General features: G+C 43.0%; 1 protein-coding gene across 9 annotated transcripts in view; it reads left to right on the top strand.

Moving 5' to 3' along the window:
• cadpsa (Ca2+-dependent activator protein for secretion a) overlaps nt 1-22,481 on the top strand; it is a 161,728-nt gene that overhangs the window by 55,593 nt on the left and 83,654 nt on the right. For all 9 annotated transcript variants that reach the window (XM_029431327.1, XM_029431329.1, XM_029431328.1 and 6 more), the window contains 6 exons: nt 552-673; nt 7,350-7,461; nt 7,549-7,688; nt 12,124-12,190; nt 20,293-20,401; nt 22,209-22,421. In XM_029431327.1, the coding sequence (XP_029287187.1) occupies nt 552-673; nt 7,350-7,461; nt 7,549-7,688; nt 12,124-12,190; nt 20,293-20,401; nt 22,209-22,421 (763 nt within the window). The remainder of the gene's footprint in view (nt 1-551; nt 674-7,349; nt 7,462-7,548; nt 7,689-12,123; nt 12,191-20,292; nt 20,402-22,208; nt 22,422-22,481) is intronic.

Below are 22,481 nucleotides of genomic sequence, written 5' to 3' on the forward strand. Positions count from 1 at the left end.
TTCAAGGCTTATTTAGTGTTTCTGTACAACCAACAACAAAATACAGATCCATTTTGACTCTGATGAAGACACAGTGTTGTTGAAACCTTAGTCTGTTTGCACGATTAAAGACTGAACATCAATCAGTGTGCTCCAGCCCCCTCCTTAGCTGAGTCACCTGCATGCTGCTGTGAGATGCACCAGAAGCCTGTTCAAATAATACCGCTGTTGACAATGACATTTCTTATTATGTTCATAGTGTTACTGTAGACAACTGCACAGGTAAATAGTTATTTGATTGAGGCTCATGAATACCACATGCTAACCACAGCTAACAGTCCTTTGTCACTGACAGCATGGTTGTTTGATCAGCTATGTTGACATATAAAATGGAAGAAAGACAATGTAGTCTTTCTTTTATTTTCTTTCTTTTGTACTTTAAGGCTATGTGAACTTCCTACTCGTTTCAGGTTTAAAATGTGTGTGTGTGTGTGTGTGTGTGTGTGTGTGTGTGTGTGTGTGTGTGTGTGTGTGTGTGTGTGTGTGTGTGTGTGTTTGTGTGTGTGTGGCAGGTGGTGATCATGGAGGTCCAGGGTCTGAAGTCGTTGGCTCCGAACAGGATTGTGTACTGCACCATGGAGGTAGAGGGGGGACATAAACTGCAGACGGACCAGGCTGAGGCCTCAAAACCCACGTAAGTACACACACACACACACACACACACACACACACACGCACACACACACACATACACACACACACACACACACACACACACACAATAGAGAGGTCAACAGTGTGTTGTAAATGGTTTAGTAATCAGAGCTTTAATAACACCATACACTGCCATCTGTTGGTCAAATACTTGCATCTAACCTGACAATTGCATGTAGTACAGGTGTGAAATAGATTTTATGGTCACATGTTCCAAAAACCTTCTAATTATATATGTCCATATCCTATCTCATTCTTTGAATGAGTCTGGTGCTCATTGTACAGACTCCAACACTCACACTTGTCCTTGACACTCCTGCACTACTTCCTCCCTCTCCCCAGCATACACCATCATTAGCATTTATGTTTGTTTTAAGGAGATTTCAAGTGTTTGGGTGACACAGTAGTAAGACTATGCATGTGTAAGTACATGGGTGAACATGTGTATTTAATATACATGTATATGAATTTAATGATTCACTGTGGTACACAGCCTCTTCATCATTTACATGCTTATCTCCATCATTATGTACTAATAAAAGCAACAATGCTTCAGTGTCAGATGTAACATCACAGGTCACATCTTGTCTCCATGGTAGCCGCTCACTTCCTGTTTGTCTGGTTTCAGTCTTGTTTCTTACTGTTTAATAGTTCAAGCTGTTTCATTAGTACAGTAGGAGTAAGGGATGGGAAATGGCCAACATGGAGCGCAGATCCTGTCTGGAAACCGTGCTAGTAGTCAACTGGCCTGCTGATGTGCCCTTGAGCAAGGCACCGGACCCCCTGCCATGCTCCCCGGGAGCTATACTGTAGCTGTCCACTGCTCCTAATACTATGATGGGATACATGCACTGTGTAGTGTGTATGAAATCACAGGAGCTTTGTGGACATTGGGGTTCTTAAATTTGAAATTAAAACTTCATTTGATACACCGTAATGTGGTGAAATTCAGCTAGATATACATTAGGAACAAGGCGTAGACTTTCTAAAAAGCTCATCTTCATCATTTGTTTTAGAAAACCACTGAAATATATTTACCTCTCTGGGAACCATCACCTTATCGTGGTGGAGAGGTTTGTGTGTCCCTATGAACCTGAGAGCTGTGAGCTGTCTGGAGCCTAGTGCTCCTGGTAGGGTCTCCCAAGGCAAATTGGTCTCAGGCGAGGGGCCAGACTAAGAATGGTTCAAAAAAGACTTCATGAAAGAAAGGGAAAGGAAAGGAGAGACCATGCCCGGAGGAAGCCTGGGGCCCCCGTCTGGAGCCAGGCCCAGAGGGAGGGCCCGACAGCGATCGCCTGGTGGCCGGGTTTGCCACGGAGCCCGGTCAGGCACAGGCACATCCATCCATCCTGTGGGCCCACCACTCATGGGAAAAAATGCTGGGGTCGGGTGCGCTGTCACACAGGTGGCAGTGATGGTCAGGGACCTCGATGGACCAGACCCGGGCAGCACAGGCTGGCTCTGGGGACGTGGAACGTCACCTCTCTGTGGGGGAAGGAGCCGGAACTTGTGCGGGAGGTGGATCGCTACCAGTTGGATCTGGTGGGGCTTACCTCTACGCACAGTCTTGGCTCTGGAACCGTACTCCTGGATAGGGGTTGGACTCTATTCTTCTCCGGAGTTGCCCAAGGTGTGAGGCGTCGGGCTGGGGTGGGGATACTCACTAGCCCCCGGCTGAACGCCGCTACGTTGGAGTTTACCCCGGTGGACGAGAGGGTCGCCTCCCTACGCCTTCGGGTTATGGGGGGGAAAACTCTGACTGTTGTTTGTGCCTATGCCCCAAACCGCAGTTCTGAGTATTCTGCCTTCTTGGAGACCCTGAATGGAGCCCTGCAGGGGGCTCCAGTAGGGGACTCCGTAGTCTTGCTGGGAGACTTCAACGCACACGTGGGAAACGATGGAGACACCTGGAGAGGCGTGATTGGGAGGATGGGCCTCCCTGATCTAAACCCGAACGGTCGTTTGTTGTTGGACTTCTGTGCTAGTCATGGAATGGCCATAACAAACACCATGTTCGAACATAAGGATGCTCATAAGTGCATGTGGTACCAGAGCACCCTAGGCCAAAGGTCAATGATCGATTTTGTAATCGTATCATCTGATCTGAGGCCGCATGTTTTGGACACTCGGGTGAAGAGAGGGGCGGAGCTGTCGACTGATCACCATCTGGTGGTGAGTTGGATCAAGGGCTGGGGGAAGACTCTGGTAAACCCAAACGGGTAGTGCGGGTGAACTGGGAAAGTCTGGAGGAAGCCCCTGTCCTGGGGATCTTTAACTCACACCTCCGGCGGAGCTTTTCAAACATCCCTGTGGAGGTTGGGGGCATTGAACCTGAGTGGGCGATGTTCAAAACCTCTATTGCTGAAGCTGCGGTGATGAGCTGTGGTCTCAAGGTCTTAGGTGCCTCAAGGGGCGGTAACCCTCGAACACCGTGGTGGCCCCCGGTGGTCAGGGAAGCCGTCCGACTGAAGAAGGAGTCCTTCCGGGTTATGTTATCCGGGAGGACTCCGGACACAGTTGCAGGGTACCGAAGGACTAGAAGTGCGGCAGCCTCTGCCGTGTCAGAGGCAAAGCAGCGGGTGTGGGAGAAGTTCGGAGAAGCTATGGAGAGAAGCCATCCGGCACCTCAGGAGGGGGAAGCGAGGAACCATCCAAGCTGTGTACAGCAAGGGTGGGACCCTGCTGACTTCGACTGAGAAGGTTATCGGCCGGTATAAAGAGCACTTTGAGGAACTCCTGAATCCGACTAACACGCTGGATGGTAGAGGCAGAGCTGGAAGCTGATGGGGGATCATCGTCAATTTCCCTGATGGAAGTCACTGAGGTAGTCAAACAACTCCACAGTGGCAAAGCCGCAGGAGTTGATGAGATCCGTCCAGAAATGCTGAAGGCTTTGGGTGTTGAGGGGCTGTCTTGGTTGACACGCCTCGTCAACATTGCGTGGAAGTCTGGAACAGTGCCTAGGGGTTGGCAGACCGGGCTGGTGGTTTCCCTATTTAAAAAGGTGGACCAGAGAGTTTTTGCCAACTACAGTGTTACCCTGGTAAAGTCTACTCCAAGGTACTGGAAAGGAGGGTTCGGCCGTTAGTCGAACTTCTGATTGAAGAGGAACAATGCGGATTCCATCCTGGTCGTGGAACAACGGACCAACTCTTCAATCTTGCAAGGATCCTGGAGGGGGCCTGGGAGTACGTCCATCCGGTCTACATGTGTTTTGTGGATCTGGAGAAGGCGTATGACCGGGTCCCCCGGGTGATACTGTGGGAGGTGTTGCGGGAGTATGGGGTGAGGGGGTCACTTTTGAGGGCCATCCAATCCCTGTACGCCCAGAGCGAGAGTTGTGTCCGGATACTCGGCAGTAAGTCGGACTCATTTCCAGTGAATGTTGGCCTCCGCCAGGGCTGCGCTTTATCACCAATCCTGTTCGTGATTTTCATGGATAGGATATCGAGGCGTAGTCGTGGAGGAGAGGGGTTGCAGTTCGGTGACCTGAGGATCTCATCGCTGCTCTTTGCAGATGATGTGGTCCTTATGGCATCATCGGTCTGTGACCTTCAACAGTCACTGGATCGGTTCGCAGCTGAGTGTGAAACGGTTGGGATGAGGATCAGCACCTCAAAATCTGAGGCCATGGCTCTCAGTAGGAAACCGGTGGATTACCTACTCCTGGTAGGGAATGAGCCATTACCCCAAGTGAAGGAGTTCATCTACCTCAGGGTCTTGTTCGCGAGTGAGGGGACGATGGAGCCAGAGATTGGCCGGAGAATCAGAGCAGCGGGGGCGGTATTACTGTGGTATTACTTTACCGCACCGTTACAGCAAGAAGGCAAAGCTCTCAATATACCGGTCGGTCTTCGTTCCTACCCTCACCTATGGTCATGAAGGCTGGGTCATGACCGAAAGAACGAGATCACGGGTACAAGTGGCCGAAATGGGTTTTCTCAGACGGGTGGCTGGCGTCTCCCTTAGAGATAGGGTGAGAAGCTCAGCCATCCGTGAGAGACTTGGAGTAGAGCCGCTGCTCCTTTACGTTGAAAGGAGCCAGTTGAGGTGGTTCGGGCATCTAGTAAGGATGCCACCTGGGCGCCTCCCTAGGGAGGTGTTCCAGGCACGTCTAGCTGGGAGGAGAACCCGGGGAAGACCCAGGACTCGGTGGAAAGATTAAATCTCCTCACTGGCCTGGGAACGCCTCAGGATCCCCCAGTCGGAGCTGGAGGATGTGGCCCGGAGAAGGGAAGATTGGGGTTCCTTACTGGAGCTGCTGCCCCTGCGATCCGATCCCGGATAAGCGGTAGACGATGGATGGATGGATGAAATATATTTAGATTATTGGTGCAGAATCAGGTTAATACTGTACATACAAGAACTGTGATTGTTGAACCTTTTAAATGGCAGTGATTGTGTACAATGTGTACAATGAATCATTTTAGAGCGTAATTTATTTTACATTATAATAATATATTGTATGCAAACACAATATTTAAAATGTATTCATTTATTTCATCTCTATATCTCAGCAGTTAAAACAGCAGGACAATACAAAAGGAAACGCTGCCTAACTCAATCAGACATGCTGTCCCACACAGTGAGGACAAAGAGTCACACAACAGCACAACACAAGACAAACAATACAAGTAACAAGTTAGACAGAAACATTGTTCCTATATCAGAGCTGCACCACTTTCTCTGGTTTTATCTTAGGCTTGCAAAGTTGTTGGCAAAATAGTCCAAAGTGAAGATGGAATAAGTCAATTATGGCATTGATAGCACAGATTAATACTTATAAGTGGAAATTGAATGCTTTAGATCGTGAAAACATTATCACGAGTCCATGAAGGAAGTTTAAGATTAATCTCATTAGCTCTATTGTAGACAGATATAACTATAAAAAGTTATAAAATATAACTGCATTAAGATAGATGTATTAGAGTCAGAGAGTGTAAGATATGACCTTTTTGAATTTAGATAAATGAACATTAGTTCTACTATGGAGTAGTCCATTCTTCTGTTTTAAACAAAGATAGTCACCTCCTTGCCAGAATTGAAATGGCTTTAACTTTGCAGACCATAACATGGACCTCAGAAATGTACATACCAGAATATTCCTCAACAAAATGTACATCTTGTGATCTTAGTAGAAGATCTTCTCGTTGGGTAAAAATGGTTATGGGTAATAACAGACTAATTTAAGGTCTTTATATTAAGCATAATGTTGACTTGCACAGTCACAAAATTAGTCCCTATATGAAAGTAAAACACAGTTGCAGTGCTCTAATTCACTGGTAGCTACTGTAAATTGTTTCTCTCTTATTTTCCGTCCCTGTAGGAACATTAGAGGGACATTATGCCCGGCTAGTCTCTACTCTATCCTTCCCCTCACTGCTTTCTCCATCCACAATATTTATCTGACTGCCTGTTGGTCATCCATCTAAGCCGGGGTACGGCAGGTCAACACAGGTTGGAATCGCACACTTTAGAAACAGTGTGTGTTTCTAAAGTAGCAGATATCTCTTCATGTTTGAGAGGGGAGTTGACCCCGTTGCTATGACATTCAGTTTCATTGGTTGACAGGTGAGTCTGTCAGCTGGCTGTGAGTAGGTCTGAGTGATCCAGAAGTCCTCCACAACATCTGCTCACAAACTTCTCACAAACTTGAGAGCTAGTTAATGTTCGAAAAGGATTTGTGAATCTCATGCTGTGTCATCTCTCTCATCATGCTCATGTATTCAAAACCATTTGTTTAACTTGTAATGAAGCATAACACAAGGATAGAAACTCAAGAATTTCATGGTTAAATATTTAAATAGCTCCTCGGTTGTTTTCAAATAACTAAGAAACATTTGCATGATTGACACTACAATGGAGATGAAGAGTGATTCATAACATGACTCACAGCTACGCTGAGAGTGAAACAAAGGATCATTCTAATTTATTCTTACTATTTCCTTCAGCAGTCAGGGTCAGTCCCAAACAATGACACATGTGGAGGACATCTGAAATGCTAAGGGATTTTCTAAAGTAAAATCCTTGCTCCAGAGGGGCGTGCCACAAAGCAAAGTTCACAAGGTTAGCGAGGTATGTTGAGCTTTAACAACATACTCGGTAACAGAACTGAAAAACCTGGCTACGACTTTTTTAGCAGCACATCTCACGGTTTGAGTTCAGAGTAATGTTACTTTGACGTTGATATTTTTGAAACATTTGCTGGAATCCATGTAAAAAGTTATGTTTGATGTCCGTAGAAAAAAACAGACACTTTGATTTATCCTTGTAGGAAAGGCCCATGTGTTTGAACAGTAATAGCATTAATGATGGCAGGACCTCCTGTAAGCGGAATTATACCATCATTCATTTCTTAAATTGCACCGGTGCTCTTCGTGCTATGACCTGTGATGTTGCGTTGCTCTGAAACATCTGTGTTGGGCAGAACTTCAGAAACTTCATCCTACATATGTTTTAGCTGCAGTGTAGCTCAACCTGCACTCGTTCAGTTGCTGCTGCAAGCTCTGCTTTAGCTAGACCCGTGGAAACAGCAGCTAAACTGCTCTGATGCTGTGTGTGTGTGTGTGTGTGTGTGTGTGTGTGTGTGTGTGTGTGTGTGTGTGTGTGTGTGTGTGTGTGTGTGTGTGTGTGTGTGTGTGTGTGTGTGTGTGTAGTTGGGGTACCCAGGGTGACTTTACCACCACCCAGCCGTTACCTGCCGTGAAGGTGAAGCTGTTTACTGAGAGCACAGGAGTGTTGGCTCTGGAAGATAAGGAGCTGGGGAAGGTAAGAGATGAGAATTCTGTTACATTTTGGTCATTTCAGTATATATTGTGTATCACACACACATTAATATTATGTGACTGTGCCCAGGTTGTGCTCCACCCGACTCCCAACAGTCCCAAGCAGTCTGAGCTCCACAAGATGACGGTGTCTAAAGGCTGTCCAGACAATGACCTCAGGATCAAACTGGCCATTCGCATGGACAAACCACAGAACATGAAGCATTGTGGGTAAGTGTCAGTGAGATCTACATACTGGTAGATTTCAGATAATTCTGAAATGAGATGCTTATTCTGATTCATCAGACTTTCAGGTTAATACATTACACAGTTGTTAGTGTCGTCATGGTTCTGAACACTCATAAACGGAGACCTTAACAAAACAGGGATCCAGTCTCAGAGGCATCTGGTCAAATGGTAAAGCTGTTCCTTTACAAACATTGAAGGTCATCTACTTTACTGTAGCAGGACTACAAAATGTAGGGGTTTAAAATTAGATGACCTTTATTATATTACAGCGTTAAAATATAAATATATATTTCTTTCTGTTTTGTACTCCATATATACAGTATATTTCTTTTTTTAATGAGGCACCACTCAAGCCGATGTGTGTGTTTCAGAAGAGATGAAGACAGAGAGAGAGAAGAAGAATGTGACGACTGAAGGTTTCAGGTTGAATGTTAACTTCGAGGCCGAAGTACCAAGAATATGTTATCAGGGTGATGTTGCCTCTTCTCGGGACAGCAAGCGTCCTTAAGTTATAAACCAATCCGGGTGTTAAATCTTTCTTGTCCTACAGTAGCCAAAAACACACCTCTCTTTATGTCAGTATTTTGATGTTGGTTGGGGTCAAGATGTTACTTAAAGGAAGAGAAATCCCACAGAAACAAGTGTCCATATGAAGCATTGACACCTTTACAACCTTGAAGCATGTCAGATACAGGCTTTCAACAACTTTCAAAGTGTCTCTACACTATCACTGGGTCTTTAAAGGAACACTTCCCCCCTAAAATGACCATTTATATATCAATTACTCACTGTGTGTTACCTTGAATCCTCACATGCCTCCACGGTGAATGGAGCGGGTAAATCCTGGATACTTTGCCTCCCTCTTGTGGTTATCAGTTGTTACTACACATACTTTATTTTCCTTTGCAGTAAAATATGATAAATGTCAACTTTTTAAAGATAGGTCAAAATGTTAGTGGTGGATCCGCAGCAGACCAATATAAGGCCACGGGCCCCATTTGTGTAACGGCCTACAATTTACATTGTGAGGCAATAGTGGTGACAGGGAAATATAATGCTGATACTTATTCTTATACATGCTCATGAGATTTTGAAGGTGATATACCTTTTTCATGGCAGACATTTTGACATGACATAGCAGAAAAAGCGTAGCGGTGTATTTAATAACAATACTGATGCTGTATTCCACTTAGAGGAAGTCTTGGTGTTGTGTGTTCTGCCTCACTGGAATAGCTTAATGTAACAGAGACATTGTTATTCATAGACTGTCATCATATGTCTGTGGTAGACTTTACAAATGAATCTGCACTTTACGTCTGTATGTCTGTCTGTCTGTCTGTCTGTCCGTCTGCCTGTCTGTCTGTCTGCCTGCCTTCCTGTCTGTCCGTCTGCCTTTCTGTCTGCCTGTCTGTCTGTCTGCCTGTCTGTCTGTCTGTGTGTCTGTCTGTCTGCTTGTCTGTCTGTCTGTCTGTCTGTCTGTCTGCCTGTCTGTCTGTCTGTCTGTCTGTCTGCCTGTCTGTCTGTCTGTCTGTCTGTCTGTCTGTCTGACGGACAGGCAGACAGACAGGGATTCGAGGGAAGAAGAAGAAGTTTTATTTTCCACAAAAACACAGGATGAGCGCGTGATTGGCAGCATGTAGCTGGGGAAATAGCGAGACCGGGGATTTGCAGGGGGGGCAGGTGAGGCTGTGAGTGGGACTAGAGGTAGTGTCGGGTTGGGAAGCGAGCAGGCAGGCAGGTCAGAAGGCGGGTGAGATGTGATCCTGGAGGGACAAGCAGAAAACTGAGCGGCCTAGAGCAGCAGGCTGCCTGTGGGGAAGGTCACGCCCACGCCACACCCAGACAAAAGGGAAACTAAGGAAAACACGAGGAGTTAGAGACACGGGCGGAACTGTGACATGAACATGCACAGACTGCACAGACTTACAGTGCGAGGTAAAGAGCTCAAGACATTAGTCAGGCCTGAAACACCTGCTGCTATGTTCCCCTGGACAAGTGTTACCACCACCGAGCAAAACAGGTTCTGACGGTATGACGAGAAGGCCAGTTCAGCAGGTTTCCAGTTTCAATATATCAACAGGGTTGGCGCTGTATCATCTCTCTGCTAAAAAAGGCTCCTGCCCATTTATTTCTGTCTTGTACTCTCAAACACATCTGGGGTGTCATGGGAATTTTAAGCCTTTTAATGTGTCTCTCTGGCCAGCTTCAAGACAGAGACTATGGTTGAGTAAATGACGTGTCCTTTGGTGTAATGAGGTCTCATGGTGCCGAGCCTAAGCTGCAAAGACACAATGAAGCAGCAGTTGTAATTTGCATTGGCCAGCACTGATTATCCACCACATGAGGGAGCGTAATGACTGTAAACTGGCAGTCTGGACTGTAAAATAAATCACAAGGCCGTGCTTTATACACACCAGTGCACACACACTTCCTGCTTCATAGAATTGCTTCTCTGTCCCGTAGCTGTGAGCTGCTTGTCTGCCTTCCTCCCTCCCCTCCATATGCTTTCTTTTGGGAGCCTCGGAGGATGCTGCTGGGCTGCCCTGTAAGATGCCCACACTGCATCGCTGCACCATGTTACTGGCCCAACTCTCTGCTCAGCACACAGGCAGGGCCCTCATTTGTCACCTCATGGATGTTGCTTTATTTAGGACGACAGGCAGAAGCAGCTCTAGGAGGGACTGGGGGGAAAGGCACACTGAGGCAAACTGAGGCGGCTCACCAGGGAGACCCACAGCTAAGCTGGGAGCAGCAGAGGCAAATCAAACTGGGGTCCTCACCCTCAGATGTTCTTTTACAACAAAAGCCCTTTCCCCGTCCTTCTTCTGCATCAAGACAAAACTCAATACAACAAGCCTAAGTATTAAATAATACACACTTATATTTGGAGAAAGAAAAGAATAGATAGCATGCAGAGTGCTACATTTTTCTGCATGAAATAATGATTTTCTTTAAGTGACAGGCTCTGAGCTCACAATATCAGAGTTTAGAAAATATCACAAGCAAATGCCTGGTGTAGTTTTCTGTAGTTGGCATGAGCATTAGTTTTTTATCACTGAATATACTACTTTTTCCATTGTTTGTTTTCGAATGTTAGTCTTTTACTTTACCTTTATAATAAATCTGAGTTTAGATCTCCAGGTTTTCAGTGACACCAAAAATGCTGAATTGTTGTCGAACATTATGTAGAATCTTCCATCTGATGCAACATAAACATTGTGTTTTGGATTTGAATAACTTGCATATGTTCAAGTTCCAGATATAGATTCATACTGTATGGGATACAGTGTAGTCAAAATACTTTTAAGGGGAGATTTAACACAAACACAATTAGCAAAGTGATTTGTGTCTGTTTTTGACCAACTATTTGAGCCTAATAAGACAATGTATCAGAATTATGATTCATGTGCTTCATTTTAGCACTACAGCCTGTACAGTGTTTAAACAGGGCTTTTGTTTGATCAAATGGACGTCTTTATTGTGTGTTTGTATCAGCCTCTGTGTCACACATATGTTGAAAGAAGTCCCTATTCTAGACAACATAGAATGCATATCAAAGTGCTCCCTAGTCACTAAACGTCTGCTCACACCACTCTTCTACCAGACCATGTTGACATGGCACGTTCGGCTGGAGCTAGACTTAGTTTAAAATGCTTCACCTATCCCTATAGTGTGTCTGTTGAACTGCACATCTGTCATAGTTTATTGCTCTTATACTGCTGCTGGTACTGAGTATGGTCTAAGACAGTTTGCTTAACGGAACTTTGTCACGGTGTCAGTTTTTCACAGGAATATGTGTATAGAAAGTGTTGAGTCATACTTCTCGAGGTACCTACGTTTCCTGAAGGCAGCATGATAGAGGAAGGTCCTCAGCCTTCTTTGTTTTGCTGTCACTCACATTTCAATGCCCCTCTCAGCTGAAGCCCCGCCCCCCACGCCACATCAAGGCCAGAAGTCTGAAACTGAAAAAAATATCTGAAACCAAAAAAACCCTCAAATATCATACTATATATCAAAGTGAAAAATCACATTAAATGATTTACATAATCTTTTGAATTACAGAACTGAATCTAAATAATATTCAAGCTGAAAAAACCTTTCATACACTTTCATTCTGAATATAGTATCATGTACATTGTATTTTTCAAAGTTCAAGATCAGAACTTGAACTTTTCATTTTTTTTTAAATGATCAAAACATTTGGATTTAGCTCCATATTACTCTGAGATAAAAAAGAATTGTGATGGTTATGGTTGCAGTACTGACATTTCACCAGGAGAGGTCAGTGATGCACTACACTACCACTCTTTGTATCCTTTCTGTAGGTACGGCTGCATTTAGGCCACACTGAGACATTTCTGTAAAAAGTTATTTTTTTCTATGTTAGTCTTTTTTATAATCGTATTTTATTCCACAGGTACCTTTGGGCCGTCGGGAAAACTGTGTGGAAAAGATGGAAGAAAAGATTCTTTGTGCTGGTTCAGGTAAGCACACAAGTTCCTACAAGATACAAGTCAAACAGCGTACTGTAAAACCCAATCAACCACAATACATGTTTCATCCAGTGTTCGGTGTCTAATGGGCAGTGCATCACAAAAGTCAGGGAGGAAATGTATTTCTAATGAACAGTCATTGCAGCTGTTACCTGAAGCCCTCTCAACCTGTCCTCGTGCTGTCACCTCCTCTGCAGATGGAGATTTATAAGACTGATATTTTGACATTTGTTTGATATATTTTTTTATGAAGATGAATGGATTCTTCTTTTTAATGTAACATTGGTTGGATGCAATGCATTTAGAGCATACATCCCATATGATGCACGACCCTACTTACACAAATAAAACCTGCCGTAGAACTCATCCTCTGCCTTTGCCAGGTTAGCCAAGTTTTTTGCAACTATTTTGATAATTAATCATAATAAGTAATATTTGAAGCAAAAACATGCCATGACATTTTCTTGTTTTGTGATATTGAATTGAATATATTTGGGTTATGGACTGCTGGTTTGACAAAACAAGGTATTTTGGAAAATTTAGGAAATTGTTCTATTCATTGTAAATGTTTAACCAAATTCAGGCAGATTAACAATTTGTGTAATATTTTGTGATGTTGTCTTCGAAACTGTTGTGCGGTTTAGCAGGTTACACAGTGTGACCAAGTCAGAGGTGCTTTACCAACCAGGGCCTGGAAGTCTGTTAAACTGACCAGAACCATGACATGGGTTTTTATATGTTAAAAACTGGAGAAGGTGTATCAGTTATAGACTGTGATAAATTCATATACATACTGCCAGTAATAAAACATCTTGGAGGATGCTTCCAAACAAACACAAGAACACGTTTTCTTGATCTTTTCTCTATATCATACTTTCAAAACCACAAGATCAAATTTGAACTGAAGTGAGTGCACGGCGAGCGACACAATCTGATCACACCCAAGAGAGAACCCTGCGCAGCCTCAGCTCTGCTTTATGGCCATAATATTTTCATCGCCCACATGTTGTGTGTGCAGTGGGAAAGAGAGATGCTGCCAAGCTGTCTTCCCTCGGCTGTCAGCGGAATGATGGAGAGGCCAAGCAGGCTTTTGTCAGGAGCTGGGGTGGTGGGGGTGTGGGGGGTGGTAGCGGCCATTTTCTGGTGGCTCTGTATTGGGAGGTGGGCAGCAGCAGGATGTGGGTGGAGGGGGAGGCCTGTCTCTTGTGCGTTGCAGAGGATATGTCTCAGAGCTACAAGTTGACAGGGGATTGACAAAGTCGAGTGAACACTAGCTGGCTTAACACTCGCAGCTAGAAAAGCCTGAGCGCCGCCAACTTGAAGCCTCCCACTTGCTCCCAGCTAAATATATAGCAAGTGACAAATACTGGTCAATAGACTGCACACTCGTGTGTGTGTGTGTGTGTGTTTGTATTTCTGTCTGTCTGGGTCTGTGCATGGATGTTTGTCTTGAGGAGTAGAGACACTCTCTGCTTTTTGCTGTGTGTGTTTTAGTGCACATGCACTTTTTGTTGCATCAAAGACATAACTGTGCAGTGTATTTGCACTGTGCAGTAAGTACTGACTGTTGCCATCTTTTTACTACCCATGATTGCCTTTACCACTTCACACTTTGATTTGATTGTGTGCCTTCCTTTCAGACTATAGATTTTGAATGAAGTTACATTTGAAGATATGTTTTAAGAAAATAACGATACACTGTAAAGATAATAAAGAAAATACACAAAACCTTTTTAAAACTACAAGCACATATATGGCAGTACTAATCAAGAAGCGACGTTCTTACAAAAACAGAATAACTTGATTAAAAGCAGAAACAACATCAAAACTATTGTAATTCCACCAGCTAACATAGTAAAAATGCAACAACTCTTTTGGATTATGTTTATAAATATGAAACACAACATTCAGATAAAAAGTTTTTATTAGAAATGTTCCAATGATCCTACTAATCCCACATCAATACCACAGGAAGGGTTGGAACTACAATGGGATGCATTTCCTGTTTAAATGTGAAAATGAAACACCTTTATATCACATTGTTTAGATCACATTGTTCAGATTATACTCTCCCATAATTATTTTACTTTTAAAGATGACTTCTTTCAACCATTAGAAATCCTTGAGAAGTGCATTTGCACCATGTCAGTCAAAAACAATCTGTTTAAATCTGTATTCTTTGGAAGAGTTATTGGGTGACATTGTTCGTATATTTGGAGGAAGTAAGGAATAGTTACATGCAGTGTTCAAATAACACTGTAAAGTATTACTATAATATATGGACAATCTTAAAAGCCATCAATAAGATGTGATATGTCTTCCCTTTTCTTAGAGACTTTGGGACATAAATGATGTGGGAACACAGCCTGTCCCAGTTTAAAGGAATAATCAGGCAAAGGTGATAATCACAACTGAAGCCACCACCAGCAGCAGGCTATCTAACTAAATAAGATATTTAAGGATATTTTACACTTTGTTTTTGTATGCATTAAACAAATATTTAACCCTCTGCATGATATGTAACACAAAAATATTCCCCACATGTCAAACTTTCTTTAAACAGGATAACGTGACCAATACTCTCCCTTTTACTACAGAGGTAGTGAAGAAGTGTCCTTGGATATCAGTAACACACTTAGTCTGCACATTGTAACTCTCAGAAGCAGGTTCAGTGAGATAACATAATGTATCTTGTGCTTGGGGAAAAGGTGGATAGAGAAGTGTTTAAGGAGTCCCTTCACATTACATATTGTACGATTGCAGATCACAGCAGCACTGACCTCTGGGGCTTTACAGCTTCAGGTCTGCTGGACCTTTTACCACACCCCACATCAGCGGTTCATGAGACCATGTAGTGCGATGCTACAGTCACCACTTAGCTGGCAGTACAAGCAGGATTTTAAGACTGAGTGCAATGACAGCAGACTCGTACCACCCTTCAAGAAAAACATATGAATAGAATGTTTTAATGGCTCTTTAACCTCTTTTTCAAAGGGAGCAAAATCAAATAATCTTACTATGTGCTTATAAGTCTGTATTTAGATTGCTTTACCTACTATATACATTCACTGTTTACGAATGTATGCTTTTAGGACTATATTTTCCATTTCCTTGTCCTAACTTTATTAAGGTTTCATTTGAGGTTTCTTGCTGATAATATATAGACATATACAGTATATTTTAATACTTGTTTTCCAACTTGAACATTTAGTTGTCTAATTTGTTTTTCTGATTATGGCATCTCTAGTTCATTATAGCCTTAACTATCCATGCAAGAATATTAATATAATGAACTGTGTAATGTGTTAGTAAGAGAATGTCCTTGTTAGTACAACCAATAGGAGTATATATCTCTTTCTACATATCAGCTACAGTACACTTCTTATTCCCACTGTTCATGTACTCCCCCTGTCTCTTCTCATTCCTCCTCCTCCCCATCCTCCTCTCTCTTCTCCCTGTTGTTTATCACTTACCTCCCTCATCCTCTACACTTCCTCTTTGTCCTTAACTCACCTCCTTCATCAGTTCATAATCAGTACAGTGGTTGTGGCCTGAGTCGCCCCCCCTCAGAGCATCCAGGCCGATTACAGATCAGCTAAACCTCGCGTGTTCATGGTGGACCACATTTAATTGCGCATATCCACATCTGTCTTTCAGTTCAGTTCAATTCAATTGATTGTATTTCCCTTCACTTTTCTATCAGTTCACTTTATTTTCAATCTTCAATTTCAGTTCATTTCAGTTCAATGTATTTCTGACACACCCATTGTGAATACCTTGCAAAGTACTCAAACCTCCTCTGTGGAAGTTCCCGCTACAGCAGGTGTCTCCATGACGACACACACACACGTCTTATTTCCTTTCGTATTAGAACTTGTGGATGGGACCCCGTCAGTCCTTTACCCTCCCGGTACGGTAGCCTACTAAAACTTTGGCATCGTCTTGGTACCGAAGGGACTTTGTGACATCTCTATTCTGAGAACATAAATTATTTGTTTGAGATCTATGTATATGTATTTTTTGGGGCTCATACACGACTCTCAACGCATGTTAGAGTTTTGACCTTTGCTTTTGGCCTCGGAAGCTTGTTTGCGAACACATATGCCACATTCAGCAAAGCTAAAGGACTGAAGCAATCCCCTTCATTCTCTTCACTCTTCCTTTCTCATTCTTCATCACCGTCTTTCCCTGTCCCTCTCTTCTCTGCTGACTGACAGCTGACCGGGAGAGAGAGAGGGGGGGAGAGAGGGTTGAGAGAGAGTAAGGGAGGGGAGAAAGACAGAGAGAGGGAGAAGAGAGAGAGAGAGAGCGAGAGAGAGAAAGAGAGAGAGAGAGAGAGAGAGAGAGAGAGAGAGAGAGAGAGAGAGAGAGAGAGAGAGAGAGAGAGAGAGAGAGAGAGAGATGTGTTTTGGGGTATGGGTGGAGGGGGGTTGGTAGTTTAGACTCTGATTTGCCTTTGTCGTATCCCGGAGGCCAGGGAGCTGCTGGAGAGTGGGTTCAGTTCCCTCCATCCTTTACTTGGCCTCAGGTCTCATCTGTGCTGTTGTGGGGAATCTCATTTGTCACACACACACACACACACACACACACACACACACACACACACACACACACACACACACACACACACACACACACACACACAGAATGCAGCTGCAGCTAGAGTGAGAGCTGCCACTTGCAGCAGCAGAGGTGGCGACAGCGGCAGATTGGCCAGGCCTGGTGATTTGTGACGACAGGCTGGTATGACTGGCAGCTACAGTAGCAGCGGTCCAGCTACAGCTAGCAATTGTCACTACACTTCCTGTTACTAACACAGGGAGCAGTGACAAGACCGGAGCCACCGACCTAAACCAGGGTCAATACTGGCCTTTTATTAACAGGACTGAAAATGTTAAGCTTTGATGGCTTCCAGTACACTTCTCATTACTCCACACAATGCTCACTGCTTTCCTGGGTGGCACTAAAGGAAAGCCCCCGGTGCTTATTGAAAGTAAAACTCCTTCCTCTGGGAACATGAGAGCGTTTAATAAATGAGATACATCATCTTGTACGAGAAGTTCACATGTGGGTGTGAGAGACACACAAGAGGGGAGCCAATGAGTGTCCAAAATAGAAAGAGTTCCTTGTATCGAGGGCATGAAAGTCCAATTCAAATCCTTTAATTCAAATGTGACATTTTCTGTGTGAACGTGGAGTTTTGGGTGATGTTGACACGAAGGGAAAGGCTCAACACACCAAGTCAACACCCAAATCGTAATTATTACGGGGAAACTCATTAAAACTCTGACATACCCAACCTAGTACTTACAAATATAGAGGTGCCTAAATACCAAACAAACATGGACTTTATTATAGTTCTATATTGACAATGCACACTATTTTTAAACCCTCACATGACCAACTCTTCAATCATACAACAGTTTGGAATTGTCTCCGATGAACAGAAAATCGAATCTCTCCCATATGACATAAACACGAGATAAGCCTCTTTAGGTCATTCACCCCAGGGTGTCACAAGACGCTCATTCACCCCATTCATTTAGATTAGAATACACATTTGCATTTGTATTAAAAAAATATGGCTGTTTATTCACAGACACACGCACACACACACACACACACACACACTCACACTCACACACACACACACACACACACACACACACACACACACACACACACACACACACACACAGCCCCTCTACTCATTATTGCTGGTCATGAACATACATCTTCAAGTTAACCTTCTAATTCAGCCACTTCACTTTATTATAATGTGATTATAATAAGACACATGCACACACAATGAGAGGTCCACTAAAAGTAACAGCTGTCAGACCCCTCCCCTCTCTCTCTGGCCACACTCTCTGTCTCTCTTTTCCAAATCATTAGGAATCAACAGTTCTCTCATTCCTTTTGTGGATGTAACACATATTCTGACGATCCCTGTGATTATGTGTAGTTTGAGACTATGTACTACTATAAGTATGACATTTGCTACACACATTCATGGTCCCCTCAGGATGAAGTGTAATAACTGTGTTGATCCTCTGACTTCATCTAGCCCTACCAGAAGATCAACTTTTAAATGTGTCCAACAACCTTGGTTTATGACTAAATACCTGCAGAACTAATGACGTTCCCATCAGCCTCAGCTGTACTTTACTGCTAATAATCAAATGTTAATACGCTAACACAGTAAACTAAGACAGTGAACATTTGACATGCTGAACATCAGCAAAATAACATTGTCATTGTGAGCATGTTAGCATGATGATGTTAGCATTGAGCTCAAAGCACCACTGTGACTAAGTACAGCCTCACAGAGCCGCTCGCATGGCTGCAGACTCTTAATCTTGATAATTCAATTTGACTTGAGGAGTAAAATCAGGGAGTGAAGAACAAAGCCTGGACTCTTGATGCACGGCTGAATAATGACAACACAAATGGACAAAGGGGTCCCTAGAAAATCAAAGCAGTTTCATTGTGGTAAAGTTAAACAGATATAACTCCTTTATTAGCATTGCCAAAAGAGTGAAAACAAACGTAAGAATTAACTGTACACTGGTCTTACACCAGCATATCTTTCACCTTTTAAGGTTTAAGATGTTGATATTCATCACACATTTCAAGATGCACAACTATACATATTTCCATATTTTCACACCTAAATTTAACTTTAGCTAGTTACACAACAAATGATTTTACCTAGATACAGATATTACACAGACATACTATGTAATGTGACTAATGCATTTACAGTTTCTCTCAGATTTACTAATTCTACATGTATTATGCACATGACAAACCTAAACACAGAAATGTGAAAGAGTTACTTAACAGGCAGTGTTTAGCAGTAACGCCAGGTGTGGGGATAAAAGCGTATAATGACCCCCTCTTAAAGTGTAACACAGGTGTTGTGACGAAAATAAAATTATATAAAAAATGACTTAATGACAAGGCGACTTACAATAAGTGAGGATACAACTCCGAACAGCAAGAATCTTGCAAGTAGCTCAAATGTAAGTGCAGTACAATAGCTGATGTAGTGCAACATACAAGGTGCAACAGGTAGGTTTTCAGTCTGCGACAGAAGTTGTGGATCAATGTGGAGCTCGTTCCACCATTTTGGAGCCAGGATAACAAACAGGCGGGTTTCATTTGAGGGGAATCTGGGTCCCAGATTGGCTGATGCAGAGCAAATAAAGCCTATTGAAGACTATTGCAGCATTCTTATTCTTTTCTGTGACACTGAGATAGGATGCTCAATGCAATAAGGCGTGTCCTTTAAAATAACAAAAATACATTTTGGTTCATGCTAAAAAATAAAAAACAAACTTTAAAGACAATAGTGATACGTGTTGCTGTGATGCAGCCACAGTTACTTTAAGCGGTAAGTGTTACTTTAGCAACAAGTAAAGCTTTCTGTCAACAGCTCAACCTAAAACCCTTCTAACATTTCTACTTGTCTAATGATATAGATATCTGGGTTAGAGTAAAGTACATACTGTACATATATTGACCAAACACAAATACACAACACCAGCTATATCTGCATTTTCAAAGGTTTCATTTTGCACTGAAAATCACAACAGAACATATTCTAAATTGATTAAAGCACACAAACACAGCAAACACATTTGTGGAGACAAACAATAAAGCATGAATTACAGTTTATTTCAATTGCTAATATCTGACTCTGAAAACAGGCCGCTGTGCTGCTAAGCTGGCACGTAGTCACCTGTGCTCTTTTATAGTGCTTACATCCTCATTGATGAGCCGACAATAAAGCAAAGAGGTGTTTGGCCAGGTGACACGTGTATTGGTCCATGGGTGTGGCATTTTGAATGGCATTTTTCTGAAATGTCAAACTAGTGACTTTATGTGGGATTCATTATGTAGAGAACCATGTGCAGTGTATTGCGAACAGTACCATATTGAATTGCAAATTAGGTGCAAAGCAGAAAATGTGTTTATAGTTTTGGAATGTTTTGTAGTTCTGTAAAGCAATGGGTGTTGTGGTTAACAGCTAAATAACCAGCATGTGATTGCACCGGGCTGAACATTTCCTCTCTCTGTGATTGGTGCAGGTGAGTCAGTACACCTTTGCTATGTGCAGCTATAGAGAGAAGAAGGCCGAGCCGGTGGAGCTCCTCCAGCTGGATGGCTACACTGTGGACTACACTGACCCCCAGCCAGGTAACAGCAACCATATCACAGCAATGCTAACGAATAACAGGTGTAACAGTTTGAAGTGCAAATTTGTTGTTAAAGCTCCAGCACAACCAGAGTCACACGGGTGTTATCACTGCCTGACAGAGCTTCTCAGGGCTGTTAGAATGTGAACAAACTGCTCCATCAGCATTATGCTGTTTTGTTGAACCTGTTAAAGCGTGACAACTTAGGGTGGGACAACAGGCGTAACTCCTCCCAGCTTCAACCTGACTAGTTCTAATCAGCCAGAGTATTTAAAAACACCTATGTTGGCATGCAAGGCCTTTAACAGCAGTTATGTGTGATATGCAACAATACACCCACACAAATTGGAAACCAAATTCTACGCATTCTACTGTAGATCTACAGTAGATCTACAGTAGGTCTATAGTAGATATACAGTAGGTCTACAGTAGGTCTACAGTAGATATACAGTAGGTCTACAGTAGATCTACAGTAGATATACAGTAGGTCTACAGTAGATCTACAGTAGGTATACAGTAGGTCTACAGTAGATCTACAGTAGGTCTACAGTAGGTATACAGTATGTCTACAGTAGGTCTACAGTATGTCTACAGTAGGTCTACAGTAGATCTACAGTAGATCTACAGTATATCTACAGTAGGTCTACAGTAGGTCTACAGTAGATCTACAGTAGGTCTACAGTAGGTATACAGTAGGTCTACAGTAGATCTACAGTAGGTCTACAGTAGATATACAGTAGGTCTACAGTAGGTCTACAGTAGATCTACAGTAGGTCTATAGTAGATATACAGTAGGTCTACAGTAGGTCTACAGTAGATCTACAGTAGATCTACAGTAGGTCTACAGTAGATCTACAGTAGATATACAGTAGGTCTACAGTAGATCTACAGTAGGTCTACAGTAGGTCTACAGTAGATCTACAGTAGGTCTACAGTAGGTATACAGTAGGTCTACAGTAGATCTACAGTAGGTCTACAGTAGATATACAGTAGGTCTACAGTAGGTCTACAGTAGATCTACAGTAGGTCTATAGTAGATATACAGTAGGTCTACAGTAGGTCTACAGTAGATCTACAGTAGATCTACAGTAGGTCTACAGTAGATCTACAGTAGATATACAGTAGGTCTACAGTAGATCTACAGTAGGTCTACAGTAGATCTACAGAAGGTCTACAGTAGATATACAGTAGGTATACAGTAGATCTACAGTAGATCTACAGTAGATCTACAGTAGGTATACAGTAGGTATACAGTAGATATACAGTAGGTATACAGTAGATCTACAGTAGATCTACAGTAGGTCTACAGTAGATCTACAGTAGGTCTACAGTAGATATACAGTAGGTCTACAGTAGACCTACAATAGATCTGTTTTACAGTCAACATAACAATTTCAGGTGTAATTATTTACATTCTTTGTCTCTGAGTGGACAGAAGGCCAACGAGGAGAAAAATGCATTTTCAGAGTTAGCCGGCTTAGTATGAACACTTTTGATTTATCTTTTTGATTTTGTGTGCTAGAGGTTTGAAGTAAGCTCACACTACAATATGAGCCTCTAGCTCTTCATCTCAGCAGTTCACAGCGTGAAACTGATCCACCAACAATGACGTGATTGATAATGTCTATTTATCCATTTTTAAAACATATGTATGAATGTATTGCCTTCCTATCCCCCATTAGTAATTATTAACGTAATCCTGTTTATCTTTCCTTGTGATTGTAGGAAAGGTCTTTGTGTATGTGAGTATATTTCTAAAGGGTCACAAACACACATAAGAACTTCTTCGTCCTCTGACCATTCTTCAGGTCTAGATGGCGGTCGGACGTTCTTCAATGCCGTGAAAGAGGGCGACACTGTGATCTTTGCCAGTGATGATGAGCAGGACCGGATCCTATGGGTGCAGGCCATGTACCGAGCTACGGGCCAGTCACACAAACCAGTTCCCCCCACCCAGGTCCAGAAACTCAACTCGAAGGGGAGCTCAGCACCGCAGCTAGATGCACCCATATCTCAGTTCTGTAAGTTTTCAACTCTCAGGGGTGAATTCACAAAAGGATTGCATGGCTTTTGCTTAAGCC

This window comes from Cottoperca gobio, chromosome 5, assembly GCF_900634415.1.
Source record: "Cottoperca gobio chromosome 5, fCotGob3.1, whole genome shotgun sequence".
NCBI classification, from domain to species: Eukaryota; Metazoa; Chordata; class Actinopteri; order Perciformes; family Bovichtidae; genus Cottoperca; species Cottoperca gobio.